A 23648-nucleotide genomic window follows, 5' to 3' on the forward strand; every position below is an offset into this window, starting at 1 on the left:
GCTCCAAGAAGAAAACTAAGGAGTCCACAGTGAGGCCTTGCCCAGCGATGGTCCTCTGTACAGACAAGGCCCGGCAGGTCTTGCAGGCCCTCCTCTGTCAGGAGAATCCACTTGGTCCCCTGCTAGGAGCGGATAGCTCAGTGGTTTGCAGTATATTCACAGAGTAGTGCCACCATCACCACTGTCTAGTTACAGAACATTTTATTACCCCAAAGGAAGCCCTATCTCCAGGGGCAGTTACTTACTTCTCTCCTCCGCCTCTAGCTTTATCCATCATCCATCTTGTTTCTGTTTTTGGCTACTGTGTGCAACATGAAATCACAGCATGGATTCTCTGGTTTGTGGTGGCAGTGGCTTTGGGCTGTGGTGTTTGAATAAAAATGGCCCCTATGGGCTCACATAGTTGCATAGGCGGGATTAGGAGACGTGGACTTGGTGGATGTGTGTCACTGGGGTGGGCTTGGAGGTTTCAGCAGCCCATATCTGCCTAGTATCTTTCTCTCTCTGCCTGCTGCGTGTGAGTCAGGACATAAAGCTCTCAGCTCCTGCTCCAGCACCGTGTCTGCCTGTGTGCTGTCATGCTTCCCATCATGATGACACTGTACGCAAGCCCCTGTGTGCTGTCATGCTTCCCACCGTGATGACACTGTACGCAAGCCCCTGTGTGCTATGATGCTTCCCACCATGATGACACTGTAAGCAAGCCCCTGATTAAATGCTTTTTTTTTTTTTTTTTTTTTAAATCAGAGTTGCTGCAGTCATGGGGCTCCTCACAGCAATAGCACAGTGGCTTTTGGAGCTCCAGGCAGATCTCAGTGGCTGCTCCACCTTCCATCCTTAGCCTCAGTGAGAGTGCTCCTTGCCTTCACAGGAACTGCTGGATCAGCATCCAGAGTTACTTCCACCTTCTCAGAGTCTGATCTGTGCTGTGACAGCTGGTGGCAGCTGTATCCTGACCTTGGCCACAGCTCAGTCAGAGCTCAAGTCAGACTCACACTTTAATCCCATTTTGCCTCCCACCTCTGCCTCCCAAGCAACCCTCAGACACCTGCCCGCAGTGCCTGCTTACAGATGGCTGCAGCTGAGCCAGCTCTAGAGAACCCTGTGTGATGTTACAGGTCATGGCCCTTGTTCCTGTGCTGCTGTGACCAAGATGGCATCTTTTATTTCTTCCTTAAACAGACAAGAGAAGGGGGCTGGAAAGATGGCTCAGCAGTTAAGAGCACTGCTCTTCCAGAGGACTCAGGTTGAATTCCCAGTACCCACACAGCAGCTCACACTGTCAGTAACTCCTGTTCCAGAGGATCCAACACCCTCACATAGACATACATGCAGTCAAACACCAATGTACATAAAATTAAAATAAACAATAAAAAAACCCCAACTAGACAAGAGGAATATGGAAGTGGCTCAGGCCTTCATGGGCAGGGGCCTGCCTAGCAGTTCCCTTTCACCTCTGGTGGCTTCCATCCAGTCCCCCAGGAGGCAACACAGGGGTGCTGCACTTTGTTTGCATTTGGGGTACTGAGGCAGAAGGACAACTGATGGGTCCCTGCTGTAGAGAGTAGCTTCCTATCTGCTGCCTGTTACTCCTGGGCCAGTGAGAGTGTCTGTCCACATGGCTTGTTCGGAGTAGAGATGTTGGCCTGGATGTCCCCTGTACCTTCTGTAAGCATGGCAGGTCCCTGCAGTTTCGTGACAGCACTGAGTATTGCTTTTGGAACTGCGCCACCCCTCACCTGGCCTCAGGGAGTGCTTGGTCTGGTCGGCCTGTCTCTTCCTGGTGCTGTGCCAAGCCCACGGTCTACTCGGTCCTGTGGCCTAGGTGCCCCGCCCGCGCATCTCCAGAGTTAAAGAACAAAGTTCCAAGCCCACCAGCCACAGCTCCCAGGTCCTGGTCTTGACCCTGTGCCCTGTGCCGTCAGCCCCATCTTCATGCAGTCCAGCTGACCAGGGGACGCCCTCAGCGTTCATTCTCTCTGCCAGCCAATATATGTAGACCAGGCTGGCCTCGAACTCACAGAGATCCGCCTGCCTCTGCCTCCTGAGTGCTGGGATTAAAAGTGTGCACCACCACTGCCCGCCTGAAAAGAGACAATATCTTTTTTTTTTTTTTTTTTTTTTTTTTTTTTTTTTTTAATGTATGAGTGTCCTGCCTGCATGTACCCCTGCAGGCCAGAAGAGGGCATCAGATCCCAGTGTAGATGGTTGTGAGTCACCATGTGGTTGCTGGGAGTTGAACTCAGGACCTCTGGAAGAGCAGAGAGCGCTCTTAACCACTGAGCCATCGTGTGCTGAGGGGTCACACAGCTGGGGGAGCAAAAAGAGTGGGACAGACATTGTTCTAGGGGCAAATTGCTCTCCCCTTGCCCTGGGCCCTGTGCAGGTGGGACCTGTCAGGGAACATACTTCCTTCTACTAGGTGGTTCTGGAGCTGCAGGGCACCCTGTCTTGGGCCCAGCCACACCCCAGAACCAGGCTCAGGGAGCTGTGACCACTTCCCTTTCCTGCTGGGACTGAGCTTGAGTTTTAGAACCTTTCAAGATGGTGGCCCAGGCCCATGGCCAGCTGGGATTCAGCAGGGAGTCTGAGGTGTCAGATCTCCAGAGGAGGTCTTCGGGAGCAAGAGGGGTTGGGAAGATATCCTTGGACACCTGAGGACTGATGTCTTTAGTGCTGTTTGTGAGGAGCCCACCAGGCTCCTGGCTCTGTGTTTCCTGAGGATACTGCCCATGGCGCAGAGCCTGTGCTGTCCTGGCCTCATGGTACTGATGTGCTGCTGTGCTTCAAGTGGCTGAGCCAAGAGCTGTCACCTGCCCTCTCATGGGGGCCTTGGAGCCTAGCCCAAATTTCCCTAGTCCAGGCCTTAGGGACTCTGACCTAGGGATTAAATGTGGGTGGGACAGATGTGTGCAGGTGATAGGACACAGTCTGGCCACACAGTGTTCCGCTGAGGAGCAGCCATTGCAGAGACCTTCTGTGTGTAGATCCTATGGCACGCCACAGTCTGGGAACAGGCCACTAGCAACTGCCAGTCTTGGCCTGAAAGCTCTGGTCTTGACAAGTGTCCCCAGACAGTAAGGAGTGCTTTCTCTGTGGGCTGTAAGGAGCTGTTGCCACTAGGTGGAGCCATTGCGTTTCCTCTGCCCCATATGGAGAGTCTCAGTGTCCAAGTCCATGGTGCATGTGGTAGAAAGTGAGGTGCCTGTCCTGCCTGGGGATCCTGTGGCACTCCACTTCCAGATTGTCCAGCTTCTAGTGGCACGTGAACCCTCATCTCCCTGCCTCCCTTGTGATGACACTGCCCAGGTGGCCCTGTGTTCATCTCCATGCCCATCTAAAGAATCCCAGCTGCAAGGTCAGGATTCTCCTGGGAGTGGCATTCCATGGCCACTAGTCCTGGTCCACACCTCCTCTGTGCCTCTGAGGATAGCCTGAGGGGTCAGCATGGCCCTGGCCCTCTGCTAATTCTCTGGAGCTGGGACCTTCAAGATCCCAAGTCCTTGTCAGGTCAAGTCACCTGCTGTCAAGTCTGACAACTTGAGTTTGCTCCCTGGGTCACACATGGTGGAAGGCGAGAACTCAGTCCTGTAGGTTGCCCTCTGACCTCCATACACACATGTTTGGACAGCACTGCCTGTTCTGTCCTGGCCCTCCCGCCTTTAGGTGGCCAGCAGGTTGCCTGTATTCTGTGTGCTGCAGGACATAGTGCTCTGTGCTCTCCTTATCACTAGTGCCCTGTGTGGGGTCTGCAGTGCCCCCTTGATGGAACACAGCCCACAGGTCTCGTCTCCATCACAGCTGCCCACACAGGACCCTGCTGACAACCTGGCTATACCATGGCCATGCTGACTTTGAGCAAGAAACAGGGAGGGCTACTGTGTGCTACCCCTAGCTAGGTGGACAGCAGTCCCCAGGAAGGAGAGCCTATGTGAGAGGGAGGTGGTGAGTGCAGGGCCCTCATCACACAGGCCGGGGAGCCAGGACTTTGATTCCTGGTGGTCAGGCCCTGGGATCACCCTGTGGCCCAGGGCTCAGCAGTGTATCATGGAAAAAGGAACCGTGTGCTACTCATGTTGCCCACAGAAGACACTCAGTGCTTCACCCTTGTGGGTGGTCTGTGAGGCAGTGGAGGAGGGCCATGGTCAGGGCTGCGGTCAGCTGGTGGTTCGGGGCCCTCCTGTGCTGATTTCTAGGCTGTGAGGTCCCTGAGAGCATGATGTTCCTTCTGCACCACCTTCCCCAGCTCTCACCCTCTGCATCCAAGTGTGTATGTAGGGTGGCCGGGGGGCTCAGCAACTGGTGTGGGGCTGGTAGGGCAGTAATGGCTCTGAGACCTCAGGGGTGTGCTCAGATCACCAGCAAGATAGCTTCTAGTCTGTAGGGTCTGCCCTTGGTGTCCTGGAGGACAGCGTCTGGCAGCCTCTCTCTTTAAACCATGTGCACCCTGCCCAGTGGGCTATTGTCCCTCCTGTCACATGTCACTGTGACTCTGAGGGCTATGTTGAATAGAGCCCCAGCAGGGCTGTGGTTTTTGTGTGCCCAGCCACCAACCCCTGGCCCAGCTTTCCTCTGTTACCAAGCCCTGCACTCCATTTCTGGGCATGGGTAGTCGCCTGGTGGCCACCCTGGGAAGTACGTAGGAGCTGCTCTCCCCACCCACTTTGGGACTATCTTGGGGTTCTCTAGGAGGAGAGGACTCTGACAGCCCTTTCTGGATCCTGAGCTGCAGGCCATGTGGCCTTCCAGTGAGGAGAGGTCACCTGGCTGAGAGGAAGGACAGCTTGTCCTGCCATCCTATAATAGCACAGGCTGGTCGGAGCTGGCCGTGGCTTGGGCTGCCTCAGATGGGTTGGGTTTGCCTTCCTGCTCCAGGCCTCCATGAGTAGCTTGATGGATGCACTCCAGGCTACAAACAGTTTGCCTCTGTACACAAATGGGACACTCTCAACCAGCCCAGGACATCCTCATGTGTGCACAGGGCTCCTGGGTGGATGTGGTGACCCAAGGCCCGAAGGTCCACAGGAGAAGGTTCCTGCTGAGCAATGCTGGGTTCCAGGGGCCTCCAATTAGAAAGTGCACAGCTTCTGGGACCCCGTCAGCTTTAGAGGGAGAGGGTGCCTATGTGTTTATCAGCTGGTGTAACCTTGGCTGGTGGGAGTGATGGGGCCTCATGGCTTGCTGGCTACTCTGACAGCTCTTACCTCCCCACAGGTGTGGCTCTGCTTCGCTGCAGCCATGGGGTCCGAGGACCACAGCGCCCAGAACCCCAGCTGCAAAATCATGACCTTCCGCCCCACCATGGATGAGTTCAGGGACTTCAACAGATACGTGGCCTACATTGAGTCGCAGGGTGCCCACCGCGCTGGCCTGGCCAAGGTGCGTGACGCCATTCCCAAGCTGCTTTGTGCCCAGACGCCATGTCATGTCTCTCTAGCCTCCTTCTTAAACTCTCAGAGGTGCTGGGTTCTGTGGGGGTACCTGGACGAAGTCAAGGTACATGTTGAGCAGCCCAGCCTGGGTGGGACATAGAGCCTGCTGCTGTGAGGGACAAGGCTACTCTAGGCCTAGGGGTGGAGGGGGACCTGATGCCTAGGGGTGGCGGTACCAGGAGACATCTGCAATTCCTGATTGTGTGTGTGTGTGTGTGTGTGTGTGTGTGTGTGTGTGTGTGTGTGTGTGTGTGTGTAGGTGTAAGGCCTTGCATAGTAGTGTATACTGACACCTACAGAAGGTTACTGGGGCCACCTTATATCTATTTTTCCTTTAAAAAAAAATTCTTGTCTGTATGAATGTGCACATGTGTATTGTACATGTGGAAGCCAGAAGGGGTGTGGGGCCACAGGCAGGTGTGAGCCTCCTGACGGGGTGCTGGGCTCTAAATGCTGATCCAGCTCTTTGTCTCTTGCTTTATTTCTTGTTTCTCTTCAGTGCTGGGGTGCATGGGGCCTTGCACTGTGGGTAAAAGGCACACTAGCCTCAGGACTCTGTTTTTCTGAAACCATCCAATATGGTATTGAGCCCATATTGAACTCCTGCCTCAGCCTCCCAGGTGCCAGGCAGGCAGGCAGGCCAACACCTTCACACCTGGCCCACTGATACCTGGAGCAATTTGTGATTGCGTGTTTGAGAGTGCTGTTGATGGGTCCCCACTCGGCCATCACGCTGTTAGAACCGGGTTCTCTGGAGTTCAGCCAGCACCCTCAGAGTGCCAGAGACAGTCCAGAAACCCCTCAGGTGCCAGGAGCCAGTAGAACTTCATCCCCAGACAGACAGTGGCGCTGTGTAGGTAACAGTGCCACCAAGCCTGGTGGCCTGAGCTTAGTCCTCGGGAACCATACTCTATGAAGAGAGAACAGCTTCTGCGAGCTGTCCTCCAACCTCCACGTGTGCATTTGTCTGTGTGTACACACACACACACACACACACACACACTCTAGATGAACCAGCAAAGACCAAAAGCTGCCCTTTAGGGCAGTGGTGCCTCCGAGGCAGGCATGCATTCTGCTGCCCCCCCGCCCCCAGCCCACTCCCACGTTTCTAGAGCTGTCATGCAGTGTCCTCTCCTGAAGTTCCTCATGCAAAGGCCCAAGGAGAGCAGGGGACACAGCGGGCTGGATGGAGTCTGGACACAAGCTCACAGGCCTTAGGCTGTGTCTACTCTCCCTGGCCCCACTGCCATGTTGATCAGGTGTCCATCATACTTGCTTTGGCCTTGAAACACCTGGTAGCACCTCAGACTTTTCCTCACTTTCCACCTATCAGGTAAGGGCACTGCTAGCTGACTACTACCTTCTTCCCACTCTGTTTCTGTCTGGACATGGGGACACAGGTGTGCAGGTGTGTGCCCATGTGGTGCATGCATGTGCAAGCCAGAGCAGGGTGTTGGGTGTCTTCCTGTGTCACTGCCTTCCCCTCTGCCTGGAGACGGGGTCCCATTGAACTGGAAGCCTGCCAGTAGGGCCAGGCTGGCTGTCAGGGAGCTGTGACGATCCCCTGTCTCCACACGCTCAGCTCTTTCCTGGGGATTTGAACTCAGGCCCTCACATTTTCAGGGCAAATGTCCTTACCCAGTGAGTGTGTCCCCAGCCAGCTGTGCCACCTGCAGATGTGCTTCCATGCATTTTGCAGTTCTGGGGTTGACCTTGGGTTTCTTGTTGAGGATGCCATTGCGCAGCAGACACTGTCCCCAGCTTCAGCTAGACACTGCCATCTCAAGAAGGCTCTGGAGCTGGTTCATCTGCGAAGCTGCAGGTTCCCTCCACCTCCTTGTCCCCCATAGCTGCAAATTGGGTGACTGTGACCTGCTATAGTCCCCTTCCCCTGCCTGCAGCACCTTTCCACCAGAGAGGCTGTTGTGTGTGGCCATCATAGACTATCCTCTTGGCTTTTGCTGAAGCCCCTGCAAATGAAACCAGCAAATCTTTTTTTCTTTTCTTTTTTCAAGACAAGAGTCTCTCTGTGTAGCCTTGGATGCCCTGAAACTCACTCTGTAGACCAGGCTGGCCTCAAACTCACAGAAATCCTCCTGCCTCTGCCTCCCAAGTGATGGGATTAAAGGCGTGCGCCACCACTGCCCTCCTACCACAGCCACATGCAGGTGCAGCCTCGCCTCTGCCATTTCTAGCAGTGTGTGTCTGTGTCTCTCTGTCTGTTCTGCTGTAGTGGGGGCCAACTGCCACTTTGGCCGCCACAACTGTCACAGTTGTGGTGCCTGTGTGTGGCAGCACTGGTTTGGGAAAATTAGATCTTTGGGGAACCTGGAATCCCTGCCCTTGGGAGCTGCATCATCTACACCCTTCTTGGCCCCACAGATTATCCCACCCAAGGAGTGGAAGCCACGGCAGACATATGATGACATCGATGATGTGGTCATCCCAGCACCCATCCAGCAGGTGGTGACGGGCCAGTCGGGCCTCTTCACGCAATACAACATCCAGAAGAAGGCTATGACCGTGGGGGAGTACCGCCGCCTGGCCAACAGCGACAAGTGCGTGCTGTCTGCTGCGCTGATCCCCTTCTTGGAGGTCCAGCTGAGGCTGCAGGGTCCCTCACCCCAGCCTTGTCTCTCTCCCCAGGGGCCTTCCCTTGTCCTAGTATGTGGCCTGAAGGGAGCTTTTCAGTGGAGGGCCTCCATGCTTCCTGCTTGCACGCATCTTGAGGCTTTCTGTCATACTGTGTGCAGACACATAGTCCCCATACTCTCTGCTCCAGCTGCCCCTGGTTCCTGAAACTCTGTCCCTCCTTGCCACATCCGGCTGTGGCCTTGGGGTTGGGTTCTCAGGCAGCTAGAGGGTGTTGTACCGCCCAGAGCCCAACCCGAGCACTGCGCTGTCTCCAGGTACTGCACCCCGCGCCATCAGGACTTTGACGACCTGGAACGCAAGTACTGGAAGAACCTGACATTTGTCTCACCCATCTATGGGGCTGACATCAGTGGCTCCCTGTATGATGACGTAAGTGCCATGAGTGCCCGCCATGGGCCTGGCCAACACTGTGGGCTCCGGGGATGGGAGGTGAGTGGTTGTCCCTCTTTGCTTAGGACCACCCTAACTCCAGTGGCTTCCTCCTGTGGGGTCCTCGATACTGCTTGGCGGAGCCGTTCTGACTTCTGGCCCAGAAGGCACACTGGACAGGAGTCTCTGTGGGGGTCGGGCCTGTTGGGCTCTGTCTCATTCTGACCTGTGTGTTCGCCTTGAGGTCCTGGCCACCTCAGTGGGGGCTGCTGAGGTGTAGATCTGGGAGTCCATGGCAGGAGCCCAGCCTGTTGCTGCCACCTGCCACCTTTACCTGGCCAGTGCTCAGCTGTGGCTATACTGTTTAGGCTCAGTTGTCAAGCTCAAGGGGCTAACTCAGGAGCCCAGGGCAGAGCCTAGTCAGCGTTGATACCTCACTGCATGCTGCTAGAAGGTTCTTTTGTTGACATTTTGTGCGTGTGTGCATGTGCATAAGAGGCCAGTGGATAATCTCAACTGTGTTTCTCAGACACTGGCCCTGTTTACCTTGCTTTTTGGGACACTGTGTAGACAAGCTTGCCTCAACCTCAAGGAGTTACCTGGCCTAGCACCTTGATTTATATGTGTTTATATATGGTTTTCTGTGTGTGTGAGTAGTTTGCCTGCGTGTGTGTTGAATTCCCTGGAGCTGGAGCACAGCTGGCGTGAGCCTCCATGTGGGCTCTAGAACTGAGCCCTGGTCCTCAGGAAGAACAGCCAGGCTCTTAAGCATGGAGCCATCTCCCTAGCCCCTCACTCTGCATTGTTTTCTGCTACAGGGATCTCATGGAATCTGGAGCTTACCCATTAGGCTAGACTGGCTGTCCAGTAAGCCAAGAGGATCCCCCTATGTCTGTCCAGGGCTGAGATTATGGGCACACCCCACTTTTTATGTGGGAGGTGGGCTCAAGGCCTCCCACTCACTGAATCAGCTTTCTGGTGTTGGTTGTGTGTGTTTGTGTGTGTGTGTGTGTGTGTGTGTGTGTGTGTGTGTGTGTGTGTGTGTGTAGGCATATGTGTCCGGCCTCTATGTGGCTCTGAACTCAGGTCACCAGGTTTGGTGGCAGGCACCTTCACTTCGAGTTCCCTCAGTGTCTGTGATTGTTTCTCAAGGCGGTTTGGCTGGGTGTAGCTGACAAGCCTCACAGCACAGCAGTTAGTCATGGGGTTCACTGTGCTCTGGTGCACCCACTGAGCTGTATAGCTTTGCCTATCACTCCTGAAAACAAACTTAGCCCCACGAACAGTCACCCATCCCTCCTAAGACTGACTGACATCTAGGAATCTACTTCTGTCAGGTCATCTCCTATTTAATTTTAGTGTCCCATATTGTGGCTTCTGTGTCTGATTCTCCATGTTCTTGGGGTCCCTGCACACTAGCATGTGGAGGGACCACCCAGCATGCCCCCAACCATCAGGTGTGGGCCACGCCCTGCTTGGGCTCCCAGAGGTTAGGCAGCTGTGGGTGCTGTCCAGGTCTATGTGGCCGAGGGCTCTGCTTCTCTGGGTGGATCTGTTCTCAGCTGCCCCTCAGAAGCTCCTGTGGTTCCTGTCCCTGCAGTGTTCAGTACCTTCTGGGCTTGCTACTTAGCCATGTGAACATGTTTCTAGATCTCTGAGTTTTGTGGCTTTTTTTTTTTTGGTTTTTGTTTTTGTTTTTGTTTTTCGAGACAAGATTTCTCTGTGTAGCCTTGGCTGTCCTGGACTCACTTTGTAGACCAGGCTGGCCTCAAACTCACAGAGATCCACCTATCTCTGCCTCCTGAGTACTGGGATTAAAGGCACACGCCACCATGCCCGGCCTGGGGCTTTTTATATATATATACTGGATGTGAGTTTGTCACCAGCCATCTACAGTCTGTCTGTCTCTGTTCTGTGAGATGAATGTCTGTATAGTCTTCTTTCTCTGCGCACATTGGACAAGTGCTCTAAGTTGGAGTCACACTCTACTTACTGTTTGGGAACAAGCTCTCACTGAGTAGCCCAGGCTGGCCTCAAGCCTGGGATCCTCCTGCCTCAGCCTTCTGAGTGCCTGGATCTTGGAGGTGCCCTTACTTGGTAGAGTCCACATAATCTTTTTTTTTTTCCTTCTCAGCAACACATTTAAGAACCTGTTGCTGATTGCACAGTTAGGAAGCGTTGGCCTTGTCCCCTGTCCTGAGTTCAGTGCTCTTAGTCCTCAGTTTATGCTAAGTGAGTCCTTGCCATGCTAGGAGCTGGGCCCAAACCCAGGCCGGTAGGAAGAGCCCAGTGGGGAGAGCCCAGTGGCCCAGCTTTGCCTGCTGGAGACATGTTTACCGCAGGGGATGGTCTGGGTGCCAGAGGGAGTTCTAGGTCAGTACTGGCTGTACTTATTTGTTTATTTTTTTTTAAAAAAAGCCAGGCGTGGTGATGCACACCTTTAATCCCAGCACTCAGGAGACAGAGGCAGGCGGATCTCTGTGAGTTCAAGGGTAGCCTGGTCTACAAAGGTAGTTCAGGACAGCCAAGGCTACACAGAGAAACACTGTCTCGAAAAACCAAACAAACAAACAAAAAGGCTGGTGAGATGGTTCAGTGGGGAAGAGTGCTGGCCACTAAGCCTGGCGACCTGAGTCTGATCGTCGGGATGCACAGGGTTAGGCAAAGCTGACATTGTCCTCCGACTCCTCATGTCACACACAAAATAAATACATGTAAAACAAAAGTTCTTAAAAATAGACAGTTTTTTGTTGTTGTTGTTGTTGTTGTTTTAAGATCAGTTTTAAATTCACAGCAAAGTAGATTAGAAAATCCAGCTTAAGTTTTGATGAGATGACTCAGTGGTTAGGAGTATTTTTGCTCTTTCAGAGGATCTGGGTTTACTCCCAGCACCCACATCAGGTGCCTCATAACTGCCTGCAACTCCAGCTCTAGGGGATCTGATACCGCTGGTCCCTGTGGGTGTGTGCGCGCGCGCACGCACGCACGCACGCACCCGCGCGCGCACGCACCCGCGCGCGCGCGCACACACACACAAACTTAAAAATAAAGTAAAATGTCCCACTTGAGATCCTACAGTCCTTTGGCCTCCCTGCCCAAGGCCGAGATGCCAGGCACTCCCCACCTTCATCCTCACTCCTTTTCAAAACATCTCAGGGCTAGAATCATGGCACAGCATTTCCCGTGGCTTCTGTCCTGCAGCCTTAGGGCTCGTCCGCATCCTTTCTTGAAGGCTCATTTCCTTGAAGTGTGTGTGGACCCAGCCTGTGTGTGCTCACCTCATCTGTGGATGAAGCTCTCTGCCTGGTGAGAGTGGCTGAGGTGGAGGCTGTGGCACAAGTCCTTCCGTAGGAGGCTTCTTTCTCCTGGAGCCCTGGTGGCTGAGTAGCTGAGGAGGACGTAGAACTCCAGACTCCCCTGCCTCCTGAGTGCTGACATGCCATGTCCTGGTCACACTGCCCAGCCATGTGCCCTGTGTAGGCAAAACCTGTGCACTCTGGGGCCGGGGGTCTCGGCCAGTCTTTTGACGTCTTTGTTTTACAAACCCCTGCAGGTCCAGGTGACTTTACAGGTGGCAGTGAGGTCTTCTCTGTTGGCCCTGGGCTCCTGGTCCTCTAGTAGCTGTCTTGTGTTGCCATCTTGTAGTTTTGTCATTCATGCTTCCAGGGCGATGCTAGGTGAAATCAGTCTGGGCTTAGTCCAGCAAGATGTTTTGGCATGCCCCTGCACCTCACTTCCTGTCAGCCAGTGTGGAGGGCTCTGGCCACGCCCAGGCTTCAGCTGCCAACGCTGGACCCTGGGCCACATCTGCCACAGGCCTCCTAGGAAGCTTGTGGCTTTAGCCTCACCTAAAGCAATACAGAATCTGATACACATGGGGAAGCTGAGGCCCGGAGTTGAGGACTTTTGACCCAGCCATGGGATGAATTGTCTCCATGAGGCCCCTTTTCTATAGTTCGTGACATGTCCCATGTGGTGACTATGCTGGGTGGCTGGCGGGGCAGTAAGGTCGTCTGTGTGCATGGTGACCTTTTGCTGTTATGCTGAGGGACCTCAGCTGCTTCTGCTGGACCTTCAGCCTCCTGGCCAGGGTCACCATGCTGAGATGCCTCTGGGACGAGGGGTGGTCTCGGGCAGGCAGCCGAAGTTCGTATTGTGCCTTAGCTCCAGCTAGCAACGTTTGACGAGAGCTTGGTGGAAGTGGGGACCTCATCCACATCTGCCTGGGTCCATCTGAAGTTGTCTGGGCTTGTGGCTGCAGGGTTCTGCAAGGCTGGCATTTGGGCGTGGGTTCACAGGCTTGTGACGGGACTATTGCACATGGAGACCGCCTTCCTCCTTCTGGGTCGGTCACTGCCAAGCTGCATTTGTCCCTTGGAATGTTCTGGCTTGTACACTGTTGTGTGTAATGTGCTGTTCTAGGAAGGGCTGGGTGGAGCCCAAGCAGCTCTGGTGTGCCCATGACCCTAGGCCCCTTGACCTCTGTGAAGGACCATGGAGCCTGGGGACCTGATGCTGACATACCTCAGTTGTCTTCTTATTTCTGGGTGACTGCAGCCACGGTACAGGCTGGCACAGCTGTCCTGGGAGGATCCTGCTGACTGTACACTCACTGTCCACAGGACGTGGCCCAGTGGAACATCGGCAACCTGAGAACCATCCTGGATATGGTGGAGCGCGAGTGCGGTACCATCATCGAGGGCGTGAACACACCTTACCTGTACTTCGGCATGTGGAAGACCACGTTTGCCTGGCACACAGAGGACATGGACCTCTACAGCATCAACTACCTGCACTTTGGCGAGCCCAAGTCCTGGTGAGTTCTGGGGTGTGAGGTGTGGGGAGATCTGATGGTTGCCGAGGGGCTACTGTGGGGCGCCTCCAGCTCAGCTCTCAGGCTTGAGGGAGGTAGGCTGACCCAGGACCCTGGCCTTCTCTGTAGCAGTTATCCACATGTACTCCTGTCACTCTGGGCAGTGAACCAAGGGCCACATCACAGGGATTGGTTCCTGTGGGACCTGGAGTGAGGTACCAACCAGCAGGGAGCCCAGTTATTCCCTTTGAGTACTTTGTGTCTGGCACTTGTGTGACTCCTGCGGTCTGCCTGGAGCACAAGGTGGCAACTCAGCTTCCTAGTCAGGCCCTGAATACTGGATGCTAGGGCTCTGTGCCCCTGAGTTGTACCTGCATCGCACAGTGCGGCCTTTCTGTCCTCCACTGACAAGCACCTCCTGAGGCCCCCGGGTGTGACAGGAACACCTTACCATCAGCAGGTGTCCCTTGGGTGTGACAGGAACACCTTACCACCAGCAGGCGTCCCCCGGGTGTGACAGGAACACCTTACCATCAGCAGGTGTCCCTTGGGTGTGACAGGAACACCTTACCACCAGCAGGCGTCCCCCGGGTGTGACAGGAACACCTTACCATCAGCAGGCTTCTCCCGGGTGTGACAAGAACACCTTACCATCAGCAGGCTTCCCCCGGGTGTGACAGGAACACCTTACCATCAGCAGGCTTCCCCCTGGTGTGACAGGAACACTTTACCATCAGCAGGCGTCCCCCGGGTGTGACAGGAACTACCATCAGCAGGCGTCCCCCAGGTGTGACAGGAATACCTTACCATCAACAGGCGTCCCCTGTGTTGCTCAGCTGTAGACAGGGCTGACTGCTGAGCCTGCACAGGGTCATGCCAAGAGTACCCTCTTTTTGGTGTCTATGCAACACAGCCCTCCCAGTGGAATCCATGCTCAGCCCTGGGCAGCTCTCCTTTCCTGGAGGACATGGCTGTTGATGGGTGTGCCTCCTTTGCAGACTGGGCTGTCTGTCCTGCAGCCAGCTATCTGCTTACAGCCAGGCTGGCTTCCCACCTGATGGCCGGGCTGGGCTGCATGAGAAGGTGTGACCCGTATGCTCTTGTTTCCCTTTCTGACGGTCTCTTGCCTTGTGGATCCCAGTACTGTTCCCTTATAGTTCCCCATAAGGTTTGTGTCTGGTTCCCTGGAGGCCTCAGGGAGCTTAGCACGGTGCTGTCTGGCATCAGATGCTCTGTGTTCCTTGCTTGGGTCCCCTTTCTCCCGCCACAGAGCTGGCTGTGAGGCATCTCCCAGTTTCTGCCTCTGACAGTCCTGCTGCCCTTTGAGGGTTCTGTGGTGATGGTGGTGATCCAGGAGAACCCCTGTTTGCTCAGTCCCCTGTACATGGGGAAGGTGACCCCCCCCCCCCACAGTCCTGGGAGGAGGTCAGGAGTGTGTGGGCAGCACTTTGCAGCCCTGACTCTTAGCTGCTCTTCCTGCTGCAACAAAGTCCCCTGACAAAGGTGACTGACAGGAGGAAGGGTTTGCCCCCACCATGATGAAGGGGAGGAGCTGAGGCAGCTGGTCACATGACAGGACCAGGCTCCTCAACCAGGAGTTGTGCTGCCCACAGTAGAGCAGGTCTTCCCTCCTCTGGTAGCTCAGGCAAGATAACCCCACAGGCGGTCCTAGAGGCCTGTCTCCTGTGCTTCTAGATCCTGTCACTGTGGCTCCTGCTGGGGTGTTTGAGCTGTGCAATTGCTCCCCATTCTATAAGTTCAACATACAAGGTCCCTGTCTGGAAGCCTGGTGTGTGACAGCGTCTCACAAGCAGCCAAGTCTGTGCCCTCAATCCCCAGTCTCTAGTGGCACCATCCTCTGTGTAGACCTGTCCAGCCAGGCGACTCCTCTCATGATGCTCAGCTGCCACCTCTGTGGGGGGCAGCTATGGTGGCTACTACTTGGGGCCCTGGCATCCCCTGAGAAGCAGTGTGGCAATGGTAAAGGACCAATGACAGGCTCCTCGTGGCTGCATTGTCCTGTAGGGCCAGTTAACACCCGTCGGTCCAGACTGAGCCCACAGCCCTTCTGCTCCAAGTCCCCATATGCACACAACAGAGGCCTGTGTGAGCAGGTGTGGGTGAGTGTATTTGTGTGTGAGATGTGTTGGGACGAGGCGGCCAGGGCCCAAGTCCCACCTCTGGTGGCCACTAGATGGCGCTCCCGCCCGCCTGACAGAGGAGGCCATTCCCTGCTCCTACCCCCATTCTAGCTACTCTGCTATCACAGGTTCCTTAGCTGCCCTTATCCTTGTGTTAAGGATGTGGGGGAGACAGTCCCACTTTCTCACTCAGAAAATGTGAGTAAAGAATAATAAAGACTGCAGGCCAGCAGGGATTGCATGGTGAGACTACAACTCAACCAAACAGAAACAAACAAACAAACAAACAGACTAGGCCAGCCCCTGCTTGAGGCTGAGTGGGAATGAGGCCCAGCAGCACCACAGCTTCTCTGGGGCACTCAGGAGATGACTACTACTCAGAGCTGCCAGGGACTATCAGAATGGCCAGTGAAGCCATAGAGATGGGCTAGGAGCCAGCTGTGGGCCTGGGGGGACCACCTCACAGGGGAAGTAAGAGCCATGTTGTCTGAGGGTGCCAGGCTGTACATGGCCTCATGGCCCTGCAGCTGGTGAGACATGGGGCCACACAGAGAGCTGTCTGTGGCAAGGACCCACACAGTGTGCCACTGGTTGCTTGGTTTGCCCTCCTTTACCGCCCTCCCTTCTTGCATACTGGGTGTAGGTCCAGCCATCCCACTTCCTTTATCCTGCCTGTGGCTGGGGGTGACCGTTAGGGCTAGTGGTGAACACAATGGCCCCTTGTTTGGAGAAAGAAAGCTTTGGCAGCGCCCAGCCCTGGTCTTGGTGAGGGAAGCCCTGGCACCCATGAACAGGGGCCTCCTACTATGAACATCCACTTTTTTGCCCCTCCCACAGCAGGGAGGGTGTTACTATGCTTTCTGTTGCTGTGGTAAAGGCCGCCACCCGAAGGCTCACTTGGTTTATCCATCCCAGTGGCACTTCATCATGGAGGGGAGTCAGGGCAGCAGCTGAAGCAGAGACTTCTGAGGGGTGATGCTTACTGGCTGCTCCTTAGGGCTTACCCAGCCTGCTTTCTTATAGCACCCAGGACCCCTGGCCTAGGCCCCTGCCACACCCCAGTGAGCTAGGACCTCTTGTGTCAGTCATAATCAAAACACGGCCCTACAGGCCAGTAGGCTTTTTCTAGGGTCTCTAGGTTTGTCAAACTGATAGCTGAAGCTAACTGACAGTATGGGACCTGCATGTCCTTGAGAACACACAGATTCAGTGTGTGCTTGACTTGAGTTCTCCCCACCAGGCTGTGGGCCCCAGAAAGATAGGATCCCGGTTGTGCCTCTACTAGGGACTTGAGAGGAGTCGGCGCCACTCAGGTCCCTGGTCCCTGGTGTGCCATTGAAATTGTCTCATTTTCCCTTTTGGACATTTGGGTGCTGCTCGCTGGATGCTCTGTTTTGTTTTGTTTTGAAACAGGATTTCTCTGTGTCCTGGACTCACTTTGTAGACGATGCTGGCTTTGAACTCACAAAGATCTTTCTGCCTCTGCCTCCTGAGTGCTGGGATTAAAGGCGTGCGCCATCACGCCTAGCTGGGGTGTGTTAAGCTAAGCCCTTCTGTCTCCCTCTGTTGTGTGACAAGACTTTCCTGAAGAGAAACACATCCACTCTGCCCAGGTGGAGAGCCTACGACATATCCTAGTGTGGACACCACTGCAGCCCCGCATAGTTCCCTGAGACTTACTGGGCTCCTGACAGGCAAGTGAGTGAGGGGTCACAGACAGGAGCAGAAATGACTCATAGCATTGGGCTCCTTTTTTATCACTCTCCTTTCTCGCACAGTGAGTGAAGGTCCAGCCATTCCCCCCTCCTTGCATCCTGCCTGTGGCTGGGGGAGGCCATCAGGGCCAGTGACAATGGTCACTTCAGAGAAAGAAAGCTCTGGTGGAGCCTGGCCTTGGTCTTGGTGAGGAAAGCATGAGTGACAGCTCAGAAAGTTGGGGACCTGGAGCTCAGTGCACAGCCTGCAGGTAGGAGAGCATCCTTTCAGATGCCTCAGTCTGAGCCTCTTCCAGGCAGATTGGCTTTGTGAGCTCAGCTTTTATTACTCACTCTGGCAGGGAGGGACCTCAAGAAACTGGTTGATTTCAGGGACTTCCTGAGCTGTTTTGAGTAGCTTACTTTCCTGTTTAAAGAGCCTCCCTGCAAAACAGAATGCTTTAATCTTAGAACATTCCCCTGTCAGAGCCTCCGGTGCAGCCTGTGTATTGTGTTTTGGTTCAGCACCATGCTGGGTTTGGGTGCATGAGGATATCTGCAGGTCTCAGTATTTTCTGGAGTTTCTGTGTATCTGTTGTTGCTTTGGCTGGTGTGATCCAGGGCCAAAAGACTTTGAAGACCTGCACTGCGGTCTCTGGAGGAGTGGGCACACTGTGCAGCAGAGCTTTGTGGGGAAGTGAGGAGGCCTGTACTTACAGGTCTCCCGGTTGTACCTCCCCTCTTCCCTGCGTAATCTCCTATGGCTACTGGTTAGTCAAACCTTTGGCCTAGCCAAAGTCATCTGCATCACCTTCTAAGGCCCCAGAGGACAGTTGGACCTGTTGGAGAGCTGCCCTGGCTTGGCTCCGTGCTAGCTGGTACATTACTGGCTTCTGAGTACCTTGCAGCCTCTATCCTAGGGAGCAAAGGTGGCCCCTGTGCCTCACTCTAGGCTTAACTCCCCACACAGCTGCCAGAATGGCTCCTTTCAGCTGTCAGCTGGGCCACCAGGTCGCTCTGATGATCAAGCCAGTAGGAGACAGCTCAGCTTGCAATGCTTGTTTCTCATCTGCCTCTCATCACTGAGCCCTCCCCTGTTCTGTCTCCACTGTATGACAGATACCTGTGATGTGGATGCTCTCCACTTGCCAGCCATGGCCTGCAGCACTTTGGAGAGAGCAGGTACCTTACCATGTCTAAATTGGACTGATTCCTTGTGGAAGGCTCTGGGCTGCTGCTATCCCCAGCTTTGACCTGAAGCCAGTGACCATAATGGCCTCTTGGTGTGGGGACACCGCCAGTCATGGGGGTGGGGGCTCCTCCCTAGTACCTGCTCTGCCACTCGGTCTTCTCTAAAGCACCTGGTCTTGGTGCTTGTCCCCAGCTGTCCTAGGGGCAGAGCTCTTTGCAGAAGGATGACAGTTGTCCCAGTAGCTGCCCTGTGCTGGTAGAACCTACCAGCAGGCTCTGTGGCTGTGTTGCTGGTGCACCAAGTATGGATGTGGCAGGAAGGGATCTTTCTCCATCCAGTCCACATCTTGATGGCGACCTTGACCTCTCTGTCCCAAGGATACAACCTGGTCCATGCCCTGTCCTGTCTCAGACACTGTAAGCATGTGAGGCGAAAAGTCAGTCCATGGGCTACTGTGTGTTCTCCCCCCTCAGGACTACTAGAAACCAGGGGACCCCAAAAAATGGCATGGTGACCGAGAGCCAGCTAGGGGTGCTCTCCAGCTGGCATCAAAGCTCTGCCCTGCGAGGCTGGCACTCCAGCCAGCATAACCACTTGGTCGAGACACACTGAAGCTAGCAAGGGACAGCTGTGTTATCCCTGGCCTGGTGCCCCTGCAGCCTCCTTATTGGGCCCTTGGCCTTGCTCTGGCCACAGCCGCTCTGTCACCCCAAATGCCATGGCTTGGCTGTCTGCTTATTGAGATTGCGCTATATATCTCAGCCACGGCTGGAGCCCGAGAGTTAACTGAGGCTGGTGGCACGCCTGAGTTTGAACTGGGGCATTGGGGCCCCTGGCACAGCAAGATTAGCCCTGTGTCATTAGCCACCACGGCTCTGATGATGACAGGCCATTTCAGGGAATCTGGTGCACACGGCAGGGTGCAGCTCTGAGTCACAGGCTGTGCCCATTAGCTCGATGAGCCGTCCTGCTCTGTGTCCTTTCCACAGCCGGGCCCTGCCAAAGGCGGCTATGGCAGGCCCTGTCTTGCAGCTGTGTCCCCAGGACCTGAGGGTCAGAGCAGCCAGGAGACTATGTGCATATTGGGGTTCACTCAGGGCCTCAACAGACTCTGTCCCTGCCTTTCTGTTGTCACGTAGAGTTTCCTTCTGGGATGCAGAGCTCAGTAAGCAGTGCTGAGCAGGAAGCTGTCTGTATTTTTTGCCTAAGACAGTTGGTTGTGGGGACACCCTTGCCTCCATTTGGGGAATTGGAACTGAGCTGGGCTCTTGGGCCAGCTGGTGAGCTAGGCGGGGGGTGACCTATGGATTTGTCTCTTTGGTTTCTATATGGCCCACTTTTTTGGTTGGGGTTCCTCTCCCTCCTCCCCCTCTCTGGCCCCTCCTCCATGCCCTCATGCTCGTCCTCCCTCTTCCCATCCCTGCCTCCTTTGCCTAATGGTGCAGGTGGATCTTTTGAGAATAGTTGGCACTGTAGCTCCTCGTGAGTGACTCCTGCCTCCCAGAGCCTGGCTGCTGTGGATCCTGGCTGGCGCGGACCATGGCCTCTGTAGATTCCTCAGTGTCCTCCTGCACTGTCCTCTTGGCTCCTGAACTCCATCCAGAGTTGTCAATGTCCTCAGCTCCTCTTGGCCGGCCCGTCCTCTGACTTCCAACTCCCTTCTGTTTGATGGCCTTGTTGATGTGGGCTGTAGTGTCCTGTGGTCACCGCCATTATAGGCTAGCCCTGCTGATGTTAGCTGTGTGGCTCCGGTTGTCTGCCGAGTGTCTTCTCCCGACAGGGCATTCTTTACTGTCCCCCACACTGAACTCTGAGGTGAAATGAACTCTGTACAATGAAATGTTTTAATTATCAGAGAAGGCAAGAGAGGAAGCAGTAGGGTAGCCCTGTGCCAGGCTGGCCGCTGGGTCCAGTGCTGTGCTGACGTGTGCGCCTCTCTTCTCAGGGCTCCTGGGTCCTTCCCTTCTTCCTGGAGAGGAATCACAGATGGAGCATTTGCCTGCGGCTCCATGGCTCGGAGTTGGGAGTCTGTGGGTCCTTCAGGCTCTCCAGGTGGCCTATGGCAAGACGCTGCCTTCAGACTGTGTGGGAACGCCCTTGCTCTCTACAGCTTTGACCTTGGAGGGGCTATCCCTGGCCAGGCTCACCCCAGAGTCACTCAGTTTTTTTCAAATGACCTGTGTGTTTTTATTATATCTGCATGTATGTTTGTATGAGGATGTTGGATCCCCTGGAACTGGAGTGAGCTGCTGTATGGGTGCTAGCAATTGAACCTCGGTTGTCTGGAAGAGCAGCCAGCGCTCTTAACTACTGGGCCATCTCTCTAGCCCTGAGTCACTTACTAATTTTGCAGGGTCCAGACATGCTATGGAACCTACTCTTCTCTTCCTGTGGGACAGAGGACACATTGTCTCGGGGCCTAGGTGTGTGTGCATGTACAGTCTCCCATGTGTGGACTAGAGCGCTCTGCAGCAGCCTGTATTCTTCCCTTTGCCCCTCTGTACACCGTGCCGCTGTCCTGGCTTTGAAGACTTAAGCTGCCCACCCCAACCTTCCTTCTTGGTTTTTAAAGACAGGGTTTCTTTCTGTGTAGCCTTGACTGTCCTGGACTTGCTTTGTAGACCAAGTTGGCTTCAAACTCACAACGATCTACCTGTCTCTGCCTCCCAGAGTGCTGGGCATAAAGGTGTGTGCCATCACACCTAGCTAAGCCATCCCCACACATCTGCCCCTGGGCTGCATGGCCTGGCAAGGGCCATTTTTTGAACTTTGTATAAACAGGCCAATCTTGTCTCTACCTGTGTGTAAGAGCTGGCTCTGTCACACCTTCCTCCTGGGAACTCACCTTTTCAGGGCTGTATTGGTGTCTGCTAATGGCCACTGGGATGCTCCTGCAGAGCCTACTGCACAGGACCTGCCACATTCACACCTGCTGTAGGCTGAGGGATCTCACATGGCTTGTGAGCCTCTCAGAAAACACTGTCCTTGCTCCTCAGAGCTTGGAAGGGCTTTTGTCCCTGCCAGTTTCCCATCTCCCCACTAGGGGCAGCACCTGTTGACTCAGCATTAGCTCCAGGCTGGTAATGGGGGATGGGTTGCCCACACTGCCTAAGGGCAAGCTCACAGCCCTAACCCTGCGCCAGCTTGCCCTCCACCTGGGTCCCTGCAGAGTTGTCAGGGGTGAATGTCAGCACACTCACTTGCCTGGCCCAGCTGGCTTGAGGCAGTCAGGTCACTGCAGAGCTGTCTGCACCTACTCTGTGTTTCTTACCATATGGAAGAGCTCAGAGTATGAACTCTAGGCCTTGGATTCCCCCAAGAGTATAGGCAGGGAAACGGGGCCTCTGCTGGAAGATTGGGTTGGATCAGGAATGAGGAGTCCTTACAGTACAGAATGCTTCCAGGAAGGTTCCAGTGTGTGTGTGTGTGTGTGTGTTTGAGGGTGGGGGTTCTGGAACCCACTGGCTTGTCCCAGCCTCTCTGGCCAGGTCTGGCGGCAGCAGATGGCCCTGTATTGTTTCAGAGTCTTTAGGGTTGGCACTATGACATGCCACATGGCTCACGTGCAGGAGACCACAGAGTCTCTGTGCTAGGAATGCCCCCAGTCTAGCTGAAGCTGGCTAGGTGTGTTGCAAGGCCCCTCCAGAGGCATCATGTGCATGTTCAGTGGGGCTGTGCATCTACAGAGCCCTGTTGCTAAAAAGAAAGTAGGACACCAGGGCTGACTGTGGTGTCAACAGTGCCTCCAGACATTGTGTTGCATGCGTAGGGAGGAGAGTTCCTTTGATGGGCCACTAACAGTAGCCCCAGCTTGGGTCTGCACTGGATTCACCCCAGAGAGACCTAGGTGACCACAGGCCTGGTGCCTATGCTGCCTGCCATGTCAGCCACAGTATGTGTCCTACATGTCCCAGGAGTGTCCCTCCTGTCTCCACCCGTGCTCTCTTCGTCCTGAGCAGTCCTGACTCCCAGAGGACCGATCCTTTATCTTTTGTCTTCAGTATTTGGGCTGAGTCCTGTCCCTGGTGTAGGACACTGCTAATGCAGGCTTACTGCATGGGTCTGTGTAGTTTAGGCTGATGACTGTGTGTGCGACTCCTGGCTGTTTGAGCCATGGGACAGGGGAATTGGAAGCCTCTGCATGCACACAGCTCCAAGTCCCAAATGGTGCTGTGTCTGCAGTGCCAGGCCCCTTGCTAGCTCTGCGCCATACCAGGACCCACTTCTCTGACTGTCGCCTGTGAATATGTATCAGAGTAGGTGTCATCCAACACGGGCCCACAGGTGATTGTGTAGGTTTTGGTCTTTGTCCTGTACTAAAAATTCGTGGGTGAGATGAGCCCTGCACCTCTGTTGAGCATGCATCCACTGCCTTAGCTGAGGTGGGACAAAAATGTGCCAAAGCCCAACCTCCTCCCCAGGCTTTCAGACACTGTTTCCCCACGCCACCAGCTTCCCTGTGGGTGGTTGGTCCCATCTCTAGGTCTCTGTGTTCTTTGAGCCAGCTCTCTTGATCCCCTGTGTGTTTCAATAAAAATGTCATTACTAGAAGCCATTGACACTGCTGGTGTGTGACACCAAATTCTACCGCCTATTGTCCCAGAAAACGATCCATTAGCGATAAAGCCAGCGGCTCAATCGTCTCCTCCCTGGGAGCAGCCTCCCCCTTTCCGGCTGCTGCTATCTTCTCTGGCTGTGTCTGTCCCACCTGTGCAGGCGGGCGATAAGAGATGGGATTCCCTGGTGGGAATGGGCTGGCCTCACTCAGTGTCTGCCAGGCCAGGTGGTTCCTCCTTGAGGCTGCTCCTTTTAGATCAGGTGAAATAACCCCCTTTTTGCAGTAATGGTCAAACTGGGGTTCACAGAAGCCTGTTCCCTCATGGAACTGCCTCCAGCCCCCAGGTGCCTTTCCCATGTGTGTCAGGTCCTTCAAGGCCTCCTCTCCATTTGGTGAGCAGTGTGGATTTTGACAGCCTGTTCGACAGTCTGCCTACACCCAGATTCCTGAGTTCAAGGGCTTCTTCTTTTTTTTTTTTTTTTTTTTAGTTTTTTGAGACAGGGTTTCTCTGTGTAGCCCTGGCTGTCCTGGACTCACTTTGTAGACCAGGCTGGCCTTGAACTCACATGATCCACCTGCCTCTGCCTCTCTAGTGCGGGGATTAAAGGTGCACGCCACCACGCCCGGCTCAAGGGCTTCTTGAACACCTATCTGTCTAGGCTTTACTCTGACCTGTAGGGTTCTTCCTTTTTGTAACTCAGCTGCCCTGACCTCCTGTTGGGTCACACCAGGATATCCCTTGTGCTCACTGTCTAAGGTCTCTTGGGCTGTTGGAGTCACCCTTTTCTGCTTTT

The 23648-nt window shown here is 54.7% G+C and overlaps 1 protein-coding gene across 1 annotated transcript in view; it reads left to right on the top strand.

Moving 5' to 3' along the window:
• Positions 1 to 23648, top strand: part of Kdm4b (lysine demethylase 4B) — a 64925-nt gene that overhangs the window by 1477 nt on the left and 39800 nt on the right. The window contains exons 2-5 of the mRNA XM_051139930.1: positions 5215 to 5379; positions 7815 to 7990; positions 8342 to 8456; positions 13079 to 13272. Of these exons, the coding sequence (XP_050995887.1) occupies positions 5239 to 5379; positions 7815 to 7990; positions 8342 to 8456; positions 13079 to 13272 (626 nt within the window). The 5' untranslated portion in view covers positions 5215 to 5238. The remainder of the gene's footprint in view (positions 1 to 5214; positions 5380 to 7814; positions 7991 to 8341; positions 8457 to 13078; positions 13273 to 23648) is intronic.

This window comes from Acomys russatus, chromosome 31 (genome assembly GCF_903995435.1).
Source record: "Acomys russatus chromosome 31, mAcoRus1.1, whole genome shotgun sequence".
Classification (NCBI taxonomy): Eukaryota; Metazoa; Chordata; class Mammalia; order Rodentia; family Muridae; genus Acomys; species Acomys russatus.